At 39.3% G+C, this 14,230-nt stretch overlaps 1 protein-coding gene across 1 annotated transcript; it reads right to left on the minus strand.

Moving 5' to 3' along the window:
- Window positions 1-6,331: 6,331 nt before the first annotated feature.
- LOC112170256 lies at window positions 6,332-9,114 on the minus strand. The gene is made up of 4 exons (XM_024307476.2): window positions 7,601-9,114; window positions 7,287-7,404; window positions 7,016-7,090; window positions 6,332-6,932 (listed from the first exon to the last, which is right to left on the minus strand). Exons 1-4 carry the CDS (start codon window positions 8,086-8,088, stop codon window positions 6,471-6,473), a joined length of 1,143 nt encoding a protein of 380 aa, XP_024163244.1. The 5' UTR covers window positions 8,089-9,114; the 3' UTR covers window positions 6,332-6,470.
- Window positions 9,115-14,230: the final 5,116 nt, after the last annotated feature.

The following is a 14,230-nucleotide window of genomic DNA, read 5'->3' on the forward strand; positions in this document are numbered from 1 at the left end:
GGCGACTAACAATGAAACCCTAAAGCCCACGGGTAAAAACGAAAACAATCCAAAATAGACTAGAAAACCAAAATTCATAAAAAATAGAAAAACGCAGTTTTGAGGCCCTAAACGATCCCGAAAGCCAGAAAAAGCCCACAGCTTGTGGCAAAGCAATGAGTCTTGTTTCTGGCGCAATTCCCTTTCCGAAAAGCTATGGCGCGCCCCAATCGGACAGGCTACTAGTACCTTTTCGTTTTCCTCCTTTTGCACGATCAAACTGTTCCTCGAATCGGGCTGCCATCCGTTCTGCATCAGTCTCCTCCACCTTCGAAGAACTCGACCCAGAGTTCTCTTCAGGATAAAGAACCGCATCTTCACGAAACTCATGCAGATCAGCCACATTAAAGGTGTTAGAAATGCCCATGGAATCAGGAAGGGCAACAACATAAGCATTGTCGTTGATCTTCCTCAGCACCTTAAAAGGACCATATTTTTTGGGCTTCAGCTTGTTGTAGGTACCAACAGGAAATCGCTCCTTCCTCAGAAACACCATCACGTCATCACCCTCTTGGAACACTTTAACTCGTCGGTGCTTGTCAGCTGTAGCTTTATACTTGGCATTAGTTTCTTCCAGCTTGGCCTTAACTGCTTCTCTAACATCCTACATATCTTTAGCCATACCCTCAGCAGCAGTACTAACACCAGAAACTTTAGAAAGCTTCACCAAATCAACCACATGTCGAGGCACAGCAGTATAAACCAATGAGAATGGTGACTTCCCTGTTGCACTATGCACAACACTGTTATAAGCAAACTCCACCTGTGGCAAAGCATAATCCCACTGTTTGGGCCTATCTCCACAAACACTCCGAACCATGTTACCCAAAGTCCTGTTAGTAACCTCTGTCTGCCCATCAGTTTGAGGATGAGCTGTGCTACTACGATTCAAAGCCATTCCAAACATTCTCCACAATGTAATCCAAAAGTGACTAAGAAACTTCGTCTCTCTATCAGAAGTAATGGACTTGGGCACTCCATGTAAACAAACCACTTCCTTGAAAAACAGTTTGGCTATATTGGACGCATCAGCAGTCTTTTTACAAGCTATAAAATGTGCCATCTTGGAGAATCTGTCAACCACCACAAACACAAAATCCACACCCCTTTGGGTACGGGGTAATCCCAACACAAAGTCCATAGCAAGATCCTGCCAAATATCTTCAGGAACTGGTAAAGGTAGATAAAGACCTGTATTTTGGGACTGACCTTTAGAAACCTGGCAGGTGTAGCACTTCCTCACAATAGCTCCTACATCCTTCTTCAGATGTGGCCAGAAATACCTCTCCTCAAGGCTAGCAATAGTTTTGTCACGGCCCAAGTGTCCACTCAAACCCCCTCCATGCAAATCTCTAATCAATTTCTCCCTTAATGAGGAACTAGGAATACAAAGCCGATTGCTTGTGAATAAATAACCATCACGCACATGGAAATCTGCAACTGCATGATTGCTACTGCACTTGGCCCAAATTTCCTTAAAATCAACATCTTCCTCATATAAGTTCTTTAAAATATCAAAACCCACAACCTCCTGAGCTAGAGTGACCAACAAGGAAGCTCTCCTACTCAAAGCATCTGCCACCCTATTAAGAGTACCAGATTTTTGTTGAATCACAAAAGGAAATTTCTGCAGAAAACTCACCCATCTTGCATGCATCTTGTTTACAGTTTTCTGACTGCTAAGGTACTTCAAGGCCTGATGATCAGTGAATAGTACAAACTCTCTCTGAATAAGGTAGTGCTCCCATTGCTTCAATGCCCGGAACACTGCATAAAATTCCTGATCATAAGTACTCCACTTTTGTCGAGCTTCACTTAGCTTTTCACTAAAGAACGCTACTGGTTTCTTTTCTTGTGACAACACAGCACCTACTCCCACGCCACTAGCATCACACTCCACCTCAAAGACCTTGTCGAAATTGGGAAGAGCAAGAACTGGTGCAGTACAAAGTCTCTCCTTAATGAAGGCAAAGCTCTTCTCCTGCTCTTCTCCCCACTGGAATTTGCCTTTCTTCAAACATTCAGTAATAGGAGCAGTAATGGTACTGAAATTCCTCACAAATCTCCTATAGAAAGTAGCTAAACCATGAAAGCTCCGCACTTCAGAAACTGTTTTTGGAGCTGGCCATTCTCTTATAGCTCGTACATTCTCTTCGTCAACCTAAATGCCTTCCTCTCCAACCACAAAACCCAGAAACAACAGTTTACTAGTGCAGAAAGTACACTTTTTTCAGGTTAATGTACAGTTTATTTTCCTGTAAGGCACCTAAAACCTGCATCAAATGTACCAGATGTTCTGCTTTGGTTCTACTATATATCAGTATATCATCAAAATACACCACAACAAAAGAACCAATAAAAGGACGAAGAACCTAATTCATAAGCCTCATAAAGGTGCTAGGTGCATTAGACATCCCGAATGGCATCACCATCCACTCATATAAGCCATCATTGCTCTTAAAGGCTGTCTTCCACTCATCCCCTGGCTTGATTCGAATCTGATGGTAACCACTTCGAAGATCTATCTTGGTAAACACCTTGGAACCCTCCAGCTCATCAAGCATGTCCTCTAAACGAGGGATAGGAAACCTATACTTCACAGTGATCTTATTTATAGCCCTGCTATCAACACACATCCGCCATTGATTACCTTTCTTAGGAACAAGGAGGACTGGAACTGCACAAGGACTCATACTTTCACGAATGAACCCTTTCTTCAGCAAGTCTTCAATATGCTCCCTCAAAATCTCATTCTCTTTAGGACTCATGCAGTAATGGGGTAGATTTGGCAAGCTAGCTCCAGGAACCAAATCAATCTGAGGCTGAATGTTTCGCATAGGCGGTAACTCATTGGGCAGCTCATCTGAAATCAGCTCTTCAAACTCTCCCAACATATTCTTCACTTCCTTAGGAATCATCATCTCTTCCTTTTCTGCAGTCAACAACCCTTTAATCACCACTGGACAAATAACTTCAGATTCTTTAAAGGCTTCCTCCATCTCGAATTCACTGCTAGACAAAGTTAGAAAACTCTCCCCTTTCTTCACACCAGATCTCTCAAATTGATAAATAGGGGCCATGGCAATTTTATGACTATTCCACATAAACATCATCACATTATCTCTGCCTTTGTATGTCACATCCACATCATATTGCCACGGTCGCCCAAATAAAATATGACAAGCATCCATATCAATAATATCACATAGAACTTCATTTTTATAATGCTTACCAATGGACACCGGTACTTTACAGGAATCAGCAACTCGAACTTGTGGACCTTTCTTGACCCACCCCAGAGAATAAGGTGTATCATGAGGCTGCATAGGAAACTACAAATACTCCACCAACTTCTTGGCTACAAAATTTTCGCAGCTCCCATTATCCACAATTAGATTGCACACTTTGTTATTAATGGAACAAAGTGATCTGAAAATATTGCGCCGCTGCCCATCTTCCTTAGGAGATAATAAGATCCTCTGCAAAACAATATTAACCTTCTCAGGAGATTCCTCCACTGCAAACTCAACCCCATCATATTCATCACCCTTTCCAACTTCTTCTTCATCTTCATCATAATCTTCTATAAGGGTAGATTGTCTCCTCTCAGGACACACATTAGACCTATGCCCATGTTTGTTGCACCTATAGCAGACATCTGTTGTAGGCCTAGCATAAGGATTGGTAAGCCTCTGGTTTGGGGCCCTATTTGGAGCACTACTAGAACTGCTAGAACTGCCAGTCCATTTAGAAGGAGGATTGGAAACCCTAGAAGCACTTCCTGTATTCTGCTGTAGGGCTTTACCCTTGTCAGTTGAAGTGTTTACCAAATCTGTGCTCCTTTGGTAGTTATATCTCTAGAAAGATGAAGCTCGTGAAGGTTTCTCTAACAACTCTGCCTTCAATGCTAGATTCGAAGCTTCTGCCACAGTCCACACAGTTTGCAACCCAATTTTCTCCTGAATGCTTTTGTTCAACCCACTAATATAGCGAGCCACCTTCTGACCTTCAGTTTCTCCTAGTTCATTGCGCTCAGAATAGCATAAGAACTTAGCAGTGTACTCAGCAACGGTCCTCGTACCTTGGATGCATTCAATATACAACCTGTACAGAATCTGCTCATAATCATCCGGCAAGAATCTCTCCATCATAAGTTGCTTCATTCTTCGCCATGTTTTAACTCCCTGCTTTCTTTGCTTCTTTCGGGTATTCTGCAGCTTATCCCACCAAACTGCAGCAGTACTCTTTAATCGCCAGGCAACATGCTTAACTTGCTTGTTGTCAGGCACCTCCATAATCTCAAAGAACCTGTCCACCTGAAGCTGCCAATCCAAATAATCTTCCACACCCAAGTTGCCCGAAAATAAAGGGATCTCAGCTTTGACTTTGTAATCCTGATCAGCTTGTCCTTGTTGTTCAGGTTGCACAATTTCTTTTTCAGAACCAAATTCTGAATTATTATCAGCAACTTCACCACGCGGAGTCCTAGCTCGTTGGCCTCCTTCCCCACCTCTATTCCGATTGTTGTTGTTGTTGTTGTTGTTGTTGTTGTTGTTGTTGTTATTGTTATTGTTGTTGTTCCTCTCTCCCAACAGTCCACGAATCTCTCCAATCTGATTATTCACCGAGTTGAAGGCAGCGGTAAATGTTGCTGTAAGAGCTTCAATATCTGCTTTCGTAACTTCACCCATTGCTACTAAGGCAAATAAAAGAGACAGGAAAGACTTGCTCTGATACCACCTGACGCAGTCGGAAAGATCACCTAAGGCTTACAAGCAATAAACCTAAAATAAAGATTCTGGAGTCCACCAGAGATAAAAGAGAATAATCTCAATTTGATTGATAATTTGATAAAAGATAGTTCTGCAACCGTTTAAGGTTGCTTATATATGAGAAAAGAAACCCTAGGGCGACTAACAATGAAACCCTAAAGCCCACGGGTAAAAACGAAAACAATCCAAAATAGACTAGAAAACCAAAATTCATTAAAAATAGAAAAACTCAGTTTTGAGGCCCTAAACGATCCCGAAAGCCTGAAAAAGCCCACAGCTCATAGCTATGCAATGAGTCTTGTTTCTGGCACGATTCCCTTTCCGGAAAGCTATGGCGCGCCCCAATCGGACACCGAGCTCATTTGTCGCTACTAGTACCTTTTCGTTTTCCTCCTTTTGCACGATCAAACTGTTCCTCGAATCGGGCTGCCATCCGTTCTGCATCACAATGGTTCCCGTATTAACATCCGAAACCTGAATAAAGTTTTCTTCCACACAGAGAAAAGAAGGTGCTTATATATGTAGATGAAGGAGGCCATGCTGTTGTCATTGCAAGTATGCCTCATCTCAATACTCAATATCCGGTTCATAATTTGAGGCGCTGATTATCTGGTTTGGTTCATTATTCATCAGTGCTAGAGGTTTCTTTTCCAACTGGTACAGTTAGCCTTGGCAGGACATAGTTTCATTGGAAATTTTGTTTTTATGTAAGAATATCACAGGAAATAGTTTCTTTAATCATGGAAACTTTGATTTAACATAAGATTACGGAAGGTGTAAAATTCTGGTCAAACAATAACCACTATAGATACTACAAAATAATCTACCTTCATCTGCTGTGATCAACATTCGATGAAGATTTGGATTCTAATGGTTCTGTAAATTTTTTCCCTTTTTTTTCAGAGCTTTGGTTGCAGGAACAAAAGAAAGCCGGCCAATAGTTCAGCCTCCAAAATAATGGAAACTAAGAAATTAGACTGTTATCACTATATATTTTAGTCTATGTTCAAGGGATATTCTTTTTCTGCTCCGTCGCACTGTCTTATATAGCCAAAAGGAGAAAGAACACTTGAACATAGCATCAGAACCATATAAAAAAAAAAAAATCAACTATTGATGATATTTAAATAGTCAGGCATACGCCAAAAGATAATCAGCTTGTCACTGGCCAACTTAACTATGTAAAAGAAGAGAACCGTAATTCCTGTATAGTACTTGGCTACTTTCCAGAAACTGTTGATTTTATGCAATTCAGCAATTGATCGGATCATATATTTGCCTTCTATTTCAGAGCAATCAATGTTATAAATCAGAAAGAAACTCCACATTTTTTGCGCTTTTATCTTTGGATTTTATTTCAGAGAAATCAATGTCATAAAACAGAGAACAAATACTTGAGAGTTAAGAGAATCCTGATATATTCTACCTAAAACCTTATGAACCAAAACAAATCATCACTTCAAGCTGCAGGACAAAAGCTATTTATACTTTCAGCATAATAATAGAAAAAATTACTTCTATAATCAGAAGCCTATCTGCAAGCTGTGAAAAAGTGCTATTGTTGCTCAACACTGATTGGCTACAAACAGAAACTAAAACCCACAACACATGGATAAGCAGTAACTTCTTTCCCATATCTACACTTCAGTTGTTCTCACATTAGTCTTTGTCTAGGGATTTAGGTCCAACAGTCTGACCATGGTTTCGATTTCTATTTAGTCTTGAACCGGCCAAACACAAAAGAAAGATGGCAGGTAAAAGGGATAGTTTTATGGGACTATCAGCATGCCAAGAGAAGTAAACATATTGAGTTATGGAGCATATACACTGAGAAATTCCTGCAATTAGTCCATAAATGTCAGGGAGGGTACCAAAAGGCGTGCTTTCGTGGGGGTCTGGATAATAATACCACCATAGCTTTCCAAACTTCTTCAATACTACTTTTTCATTGATGCCCTTGTGAATGAGCTCCCAAATGCAAACAAACATAGCTGCAATAGCAAACAGCACACCAAATAGTGCATAGTGTGGCTTACTTGGGGAGGAAGCCTGATCAAAAGCAGCTGACAAAATCTCTAGGCCAAGGTTAGTGAGTAGAAAGATCCACTCCACTGGAGTAGCCTACAATTTTATAAAGTAAAGAGATTATTAAAACTGTAATAAAACTGTCAATTAACTATGAGTTCTGAGTTTTGAGTTTTGACCATTGCATCCGTAATTTTCTTTGGCTTGTCATGGTCACGGTTCTGCTGAGGGGAACTAATGCTAGCTAATGCGACCTGCATATATTGAATTGTACTTAAGTAGTACATTTAAGTTGCTTGAAAATCGCTTCAACACTATGCAGACATAAGGCTGCATCATGAAGTATATTCAATATACAACTTGAAATAAGGTGTTTATCTGAAATGAACATTGTTTGCATCAGGATCTACAAACAGTTCTATTTTCTTTCAGTCAAAAATCAATTCTTACCAAGTGTGTGGACTCTAAGAATGTGTATGTAGGATGTAGTTTTTCCTTTGGACTTTGTCTAAAATGTAGTTTGTTCCACAGTGCTTCCGTAATTTCTTCGATAACCTCTACTTCATTCCTAACACACCATGAAAAAGAAACAACTAATATTCATCAGTCGGTCTTTTTTCTCTATAAAGCCAGTAAACAAGTACCTATTCATTCGGTTACACAACCGCTAAACCTCAAAAGCATAACCATTTAGAGAATATGACAACAATGTATATCGAGCTAATAAGATATGATTAATTAAATGATTAATGTACAGCCTTTACCTGTCATTGGAAGTCCATCCAGCAAAATTGCACACTTTGGTTAAAGCATCTCTCCAAGCTTCAACCTTTGCCAAGTCATCGTGAAACCTTTTTAAGTGCTCGTCAAAGGCTTTCCCAAAACTATCCTTTTGCTTCTGCACATGGGAGAGATTCACATCATGAAAGATGGGCAGAATCCGGTTCCTATCTTTCATGCACTGGAGAATTTTTGTAAGTTCATTCAGGCGCTGGGGTGAAGAAGCATAGTTTTGCGAGAGAACAACAATTGCAAACCTCGATTCTTCGATCGCACCGAAGAGCTCCAGAGGGGTAGTTGTGTTTCTTCCAAAGAAAGTAAAAATACGTCGAGACTGCAACTTGTGGTATAAGTGGGATGAGAAGATGTTTTCATGGTCGCAACTCAAGAAGACATCGAAAGTCCATAGATTAGTTGCAGGAATAGATACGGCTAATGGACTAGGTAAGGATCTTTGCTTGTTCAACACCATTGCAAACCAACTGGTTGTTGCACTCTAGCAGAGCAATTTGGCCAAATGCTTACAATTCTTTCTCTAGTCGCAATTATTGGTCACTGGTTGGGGCGCCCACACGGTTCTGACTTTCTTAGTCTTCCCTTTTTTTTTTTTTCTTTTCTTTTTTTTTGGAAATGGGGATCAATTAAGCTAGCCCAAAAGGCTGAACTTAGTACCTACTAATAAGTCTGATGAATATGCCCAAACAGACAATAAATTTCTCACTAGCTAGGCTCAACAAGAGCCAGTATAAGAAAATTAACCCTTGTAAAACAATTGAAACAAAGGCCTAAAAATAAGCCCAATCCAATACAGAAAACCTAGCTACTAAGTAGTTCCGATCCGTACTGGATATTTGATGCCAATCAAAATCCAGAACACAAATCATATGAAATCTAACAACCCAAGGGATAAGATCCCTCAAAACAACACCATACCCTCCACCATAGAGACCCATACCAAGAAAGCTTCGTGGCTGCCGAAGGAGGACCGAGAACCAGAACCATGGAGAATGGGGGGTGATGAACCCATGCGTGAGCACCCATACTCACCTAGGTAAGTGTGTTGCACTTTATCAACGCAGCCACCATAGCTTTCATGGAGTTTGGGAGTGAAAAGGGAAGAACTGTTTTGGGGTTGGATAAACATTGATCTGGAAAGATGTGGGATTGATTGACAGAGAGAAAGAAAGAAAATAAAAGATGTGGAACAAGGTCCTCCCGATCTGAACAAAGCCAAAGAAGAACTGGACATAGCCAGAGATAACCACAAAGGGAGCAAAAACACCACAAAGGTGAGAGAAGAACAGTAATCTTTAGGATGCTGAAAGGGAAGGAGTGACCTCCCCCAACTCTTAAGCCTTCAATCTAGATCCTGTAGGATCAAGATTTGGGCAAAAGAGAAGGGGGAGGGGGAGTTTCTTCTCAGGTCTACTTTCTCTCTCTACTGTTTAGAGAGAGAGGGTCTCAGGGTTCTGACCATTTTCAAGAATTCCTTTTTAACCCAGTAGTCAATGGTGGAGCCTCATTGTTGCTTGAGATGGCCATGGCCCCTCCAAGTTTCCACATAGTTATATATAATTGGCTAAAAATTTTCATTTTTTATATATAAATTGTCATAAATATTGATGATTGGCCCCTCCAAATCATGTCAACTATATTAATGGCCTCCCCAATTCTGGCATTCTAGTTCCGCCACTGCCAGTAGTTAGCTCTACCTTTCAGGTCCAATCTTCAATATTTTTATTTCTTAAGGCAACACATTAAGACTAGTAAAGCAAATAATCAACTAATGAACTGATAAAGTTATTGGCACTAATCCAAGTGAAGTTTGTTCTTCATAAGTAAACCAATCAAGCAACAAATGAAACATGATGTAATAAGGGCCGTCCCGAAATGAAACGAGGCGAAATATTAGAAAGACATTTTAAACTCTCTATAAGAGATATATATGTACAACTTTTTATAAGAGATCTGTTTATAGTCAATTAATTGGTATTCAGTTATGCACAACTGTTGTTGGATTTAAGACAGAAAATATTGAGAATTCAGCTAATCACATGAGTAAGATTGACCTTAACTGTATCATTATGTATAATTTTAATCTTATTATCTACCGATAAAAATATATATGCATAGATCATGTAATCCATAGTGTTCTTGCAAATAAAGTGATAACTGACATTAATGGAAATGTGATAGGAGCATAAAATGTGACGTTTATAATGTTTAAGCCCTATATTTTGCTAAGTTATTTCCTTTATCTTGATCAATTTAACTTAGTTAGTGTTTTTATAGGTAAAATGGAGTCTCAAAGTCCAGAAATGACTAAGGAAGGCACAAGTGGGGTAGAAATGGAAAGAAATGAAGAAATGGAAGTTCTCCCAGTTTGACTAGGAAAAGGAATCCCAGTTGGATTAGGAGTCGGAAGTTGACTTGGACTAGGAGTTCTACTTGGACAAGGACACCCAATTCTACTCAGATAAGGAATCCTAGTGTGATAAGGAGTCCATGTTGGATAAGGATTACTCAAGAAGGTTCTGGAAGAGTGTAGAAGAATCGCAGAGATGAAGTTTGTATTTGACTAGGAAACCTACTTGCGTATAGAGTTCTACTCATACTAGGAGACTTGTGGATACTAGTAGAAGCCCATGGAACATCCAAGAACTGTCTAGAAGACTCAAGAAGGATCACATGCCGTGCACATGGAGAGGAGTACACTTTGGATTCTGTTTTGAGAGAAATATGGAGTTGGAATTCGAAGTGGAAAAGGATTGAGAATTTCAGTGATATTCTTAAAGGTTCTTGAAGTTTCTTGACGTCAATTCTTCAATTAAGGCATGGAAGACATGTGAGAGGCATGTGATGGCAAAGGAAAACCTAATTGGACACAAGTTAAGCTTTAAAGTCAAATTCATTACAGATTCGGAAATCTGCCTGTGCAGATCAGTCAACTTCAACGGAGTGCCAAAAATATATCAGACCTAAGAAAATTATGATCTTTATATTTTTAGAAAGATACGGATGTCTAGTTTCCAGAGATTTTTACGGTTCATCGATATCTACTTTCTAGAGGAAGTTATGGCCGTTTTAGTGCACTGAGGTCAATTCTTCCGGAAATCTGTTTTGTGTCAAAGGAGTCCTAAATCAACAAGAACATGGAGAAGTCAAATAGAAATGATGCTGGGGGATCGTGGTTACGGCGGAGCAGATCTGCTCTGTCTAGATCAGTCCGATCTGGATTGGGTCTCTTCGAACCAATCTAGGAATGGGTTTGTTCAGATGGGCTGGCGTGGTTCCATGGTTCGGACGGGAGGATGGCATGATGATGGTGGCGATCTATCAAGGATGATGGTTGCTGTTGGCCGTTGGACTTCAGGGTGGGCAGATTGATCTCACTAGGTGATACTGGGTGAACGGAGGCGCAGCGATGGAATGGTACTTGCCGGCGGTGATCAATGTCAATGAAGCACCTGAAATTTGGGCTGTGGATTGGGCGTCGTTCTGCTGCTTGTTGGGATGGGGTTGTGTTGTTGGGTCCTTGTTAGTGGGCCACTGTTATTAGTATTTTAGGACTTGGTTTTTTTTTTTTTTTTGTTGGTAATAAGGCACTACAGGATGTGGCAGTGACAATCTTCCCTTCAGCCTTCTAGTGGGATATTCCTTTCTGGTTTTGGGTCAGCGAAAAGTCTGGCAGTGCCATAGACGAGCATTTTGGCCTTCTAGTGGGTCTTTCCTGTTTGGTTTTGGGCTGGAGGCGATGGCTTTTTGGAGTAGTGGTGAATTGACGGTGTTGACAATAGGGTGGTGACGGTGTTGGGTTCATTTTAGTCTCAGGTCTGCATGTCCGGCAATCCTTTTGGTTGGGTTTAAGTCACAATGAGTGTTGGCTTGGTCGATCAAAAGCTGGTCAGGAGGACTCTAGGTGGCGAGTTAGTGTCGACACAAATGAGTTGTCTAGTTTCAGGGTTCTTTTTGGCTAGATGAGAGGTGAGATGTCAAAGATTTACTGCTCCTGCGCTTGTTGTCTTTGCCATATAGTTGTAGTGTAAGTTTTGAGTCTGTCATTATAGAGTTCCAGTGTAAAGTCTAGTGGCCATTTCTATGTTAGAGATGTTGCTCAAACTCGTTGTAAGCGGTTCATTATTAATGAAGTTCTTCTTGATCAAAAAAAAAAAGGTATGGCCGTTTTAATGCACTGGGATCAATTCTGTCGGAAATCTGTTTTGTGTCAACAAAGTCCTAAATCAACAAGAGCTTGGAGAAGTCAAGTAGAAATGAATTGGGAGAGCCTTGGGACGTCCTCCTATATATACCTAGTGTATTTGATGTTTCAAGGTTAACACTTTTTCTCCACGATTTCGATTTCTCACTTGTGCTCTTGAGTTTTCAGGTTTTCGTATCTTCAAGTTCCTAGCCGTGCCATCCTCCATCCTTGCCGTGAATTTCACCTTGTGCCACCACCTTGGAGCTGCTTTGGGTCTTTGGGACGTGACTAAGGGTTGTTCATACCACCTTCCTTATGTCTTCTTCACGGTTTAGTGTTCTTGTAGTTAGATTTTCTGTTTTTGATTTTCTTTGTGTAAAACCGAAACCATGAGTATGAAAAACTGATTTTTGAATTCGATTTTGATGTTCTTTTCAATATTTGATTCGTTTATGTGTCTTTGATTCTTGTTAATTGCCGCATATATGGAATGATAATCTGATTTTGTTTTATAGAAAACTTTTATGTGTTCTTGTTCTTTGGTTCGAAACTTAGGATGATTGCATGCAATTGGAGCTAGTAATTAGGTTAACACTTCGTGACCCTAATTCAATATGGTAGTAAAGGCTTTGTACAAAGGTCGAAATCAAATTATGCATGCATGTAATGAAGAGACTTGCTTCGAGTACTTGAATTTGCATGTTTATTGACTAAACCTTCACTTGCTCTTAATGATTCGAATGCATGAGATCATGAGTTGCTTCAATTGTGTGATACTTGTTTTCGGAATATATTGGTTAGGAGCTTCGTTTGATCAATTGTGTAAAGGGAAGTCAAATAAGGGACATTGGTTGCTTATATCTTTGTTTCTTGGGTTGATATCGTTCCATGGTGACTAATAAGATGAAAGATTGCATGAATGAATTGATCTTGATTAGTTCTTGATAAATTGTCTTTCAAAAATTCTTCTTTTCCCACCTATGTATATAAAACGTTTTCATTCTTTATTGTTTTCTGAAAATTTATGTTTTGATCTTTAAAACCCCCCTTTTTCTTTACGTTTTCTTGTTTGTATATGTGTAAAATTCTATTTAGGTTTTTAGAAGTGTATGCAAACCATAAATACGAAGTTAATAATCTGAAAATAATGTAAATAATTACTTAGGAATTAAGTTTTGCCAAAATATACATTGTGTTTTCTAGGAATTATTTTGGTGGTTTTTAGGAATTTGTTTTGTGTTTTTTAGGGATTGCTAAAAATATGGATTTCTTTGGTGTTTTTTAGGAAAAATAGTTAGAGTTAGTTTTAAATATGGATTCCTTGTTTGACTTGGTTTAGAATTTGTATCCTTATTATATATGGATTTCCTAATGTGAATATGACTTGTAAAATGTATATAAGTAGGAGTAGGATTTCTAAAACCCATTCTAATTTGTATTTCTTTGTTTGTTTCGAATTGTATGTGTGTGTGTATATATATATATATTATATTATATTTCATTGTTCTCTCATTCCTTTCTTTCTAATTTCGTGTGATACATGTATGGTTGCTCTCTAGCTCTTTGTTGTTTCAAGATTTATGCATGCTTGTACTTATAACTTATAATTTTTGTGTAAACTAGTTCATGTGCTTGTAAATTTTGTATGAATTGTATATTCCTTTCTTTAATTTCATTTCACATGTTAGCACCCTCAATCCCCGGTTTAGAACGATACCCTTCTTTCTCTATACTAATGATGATTCTTTTCAAGGTTTAAATTGACAAATGCTTTTGCACGTATCAAAATGTTAACGTAATGAAAACGAAACGGGTTTAACGTAATTAATCTAATCATATGTATCTCCCTTTAACAAAATATAGGTCAACCACAACATATGGCCTAATGATTGAGCATCCAATTTGGGAACCCCTCAACCCGCGTTCAATCCACGAAGTTGTTGTTTGTGGTAAGGGGGTGGAAGTATTCTGACAAAATTTGCTGACCGTGGATTAACAATGTTTTGGGATATAGCAGGACCCAGTTCCTAAAAAAAAAAAAAAAAAAAGGTCAAATGACCTATTTCTCGAATACATATCAAAACACAAAATCCTTATTCAAACTATACTGCGTCAATAAAATACAAATATTAGTGGCAAAACTAACTCTTAAAATTTAAGTGGGCGGGCATGAGCTACAGGAGCTATGTCAAGCTGGCTAAGCTACTAGGTGGCTCCCTAGCTCCGCCTTAAGATTCACGGAGAAAGATGCTCCCCATAATGATTACAAACATCGCCACAATTATAAATCAAAATGACAAAAGAAACACAAAGCAGGGCTCTGAATGGTTTGAGCCATCTGATACAGTGGTGCACGGGTATCCAAATAACTTTTCAACAGTTCAACATGACTGCTACACGGCGACAGATATAA

The sequence above is a fragment of the Rosa chinensis genome, chromosome 6, assembly GCF_002994745.2.
Source record: "Rosa chinensis cultivar Old Blush chromosome 6, RchiOBHm-V2, whole genome shotgun sequence".
Taxonomy (NCBI): domain Eukaryota; kingdom Viridiplantae; phylum Streptophyta; class Magnoliopsida; order Rosales; family Rosaceae; genus Rosa; species Rosa chinensis.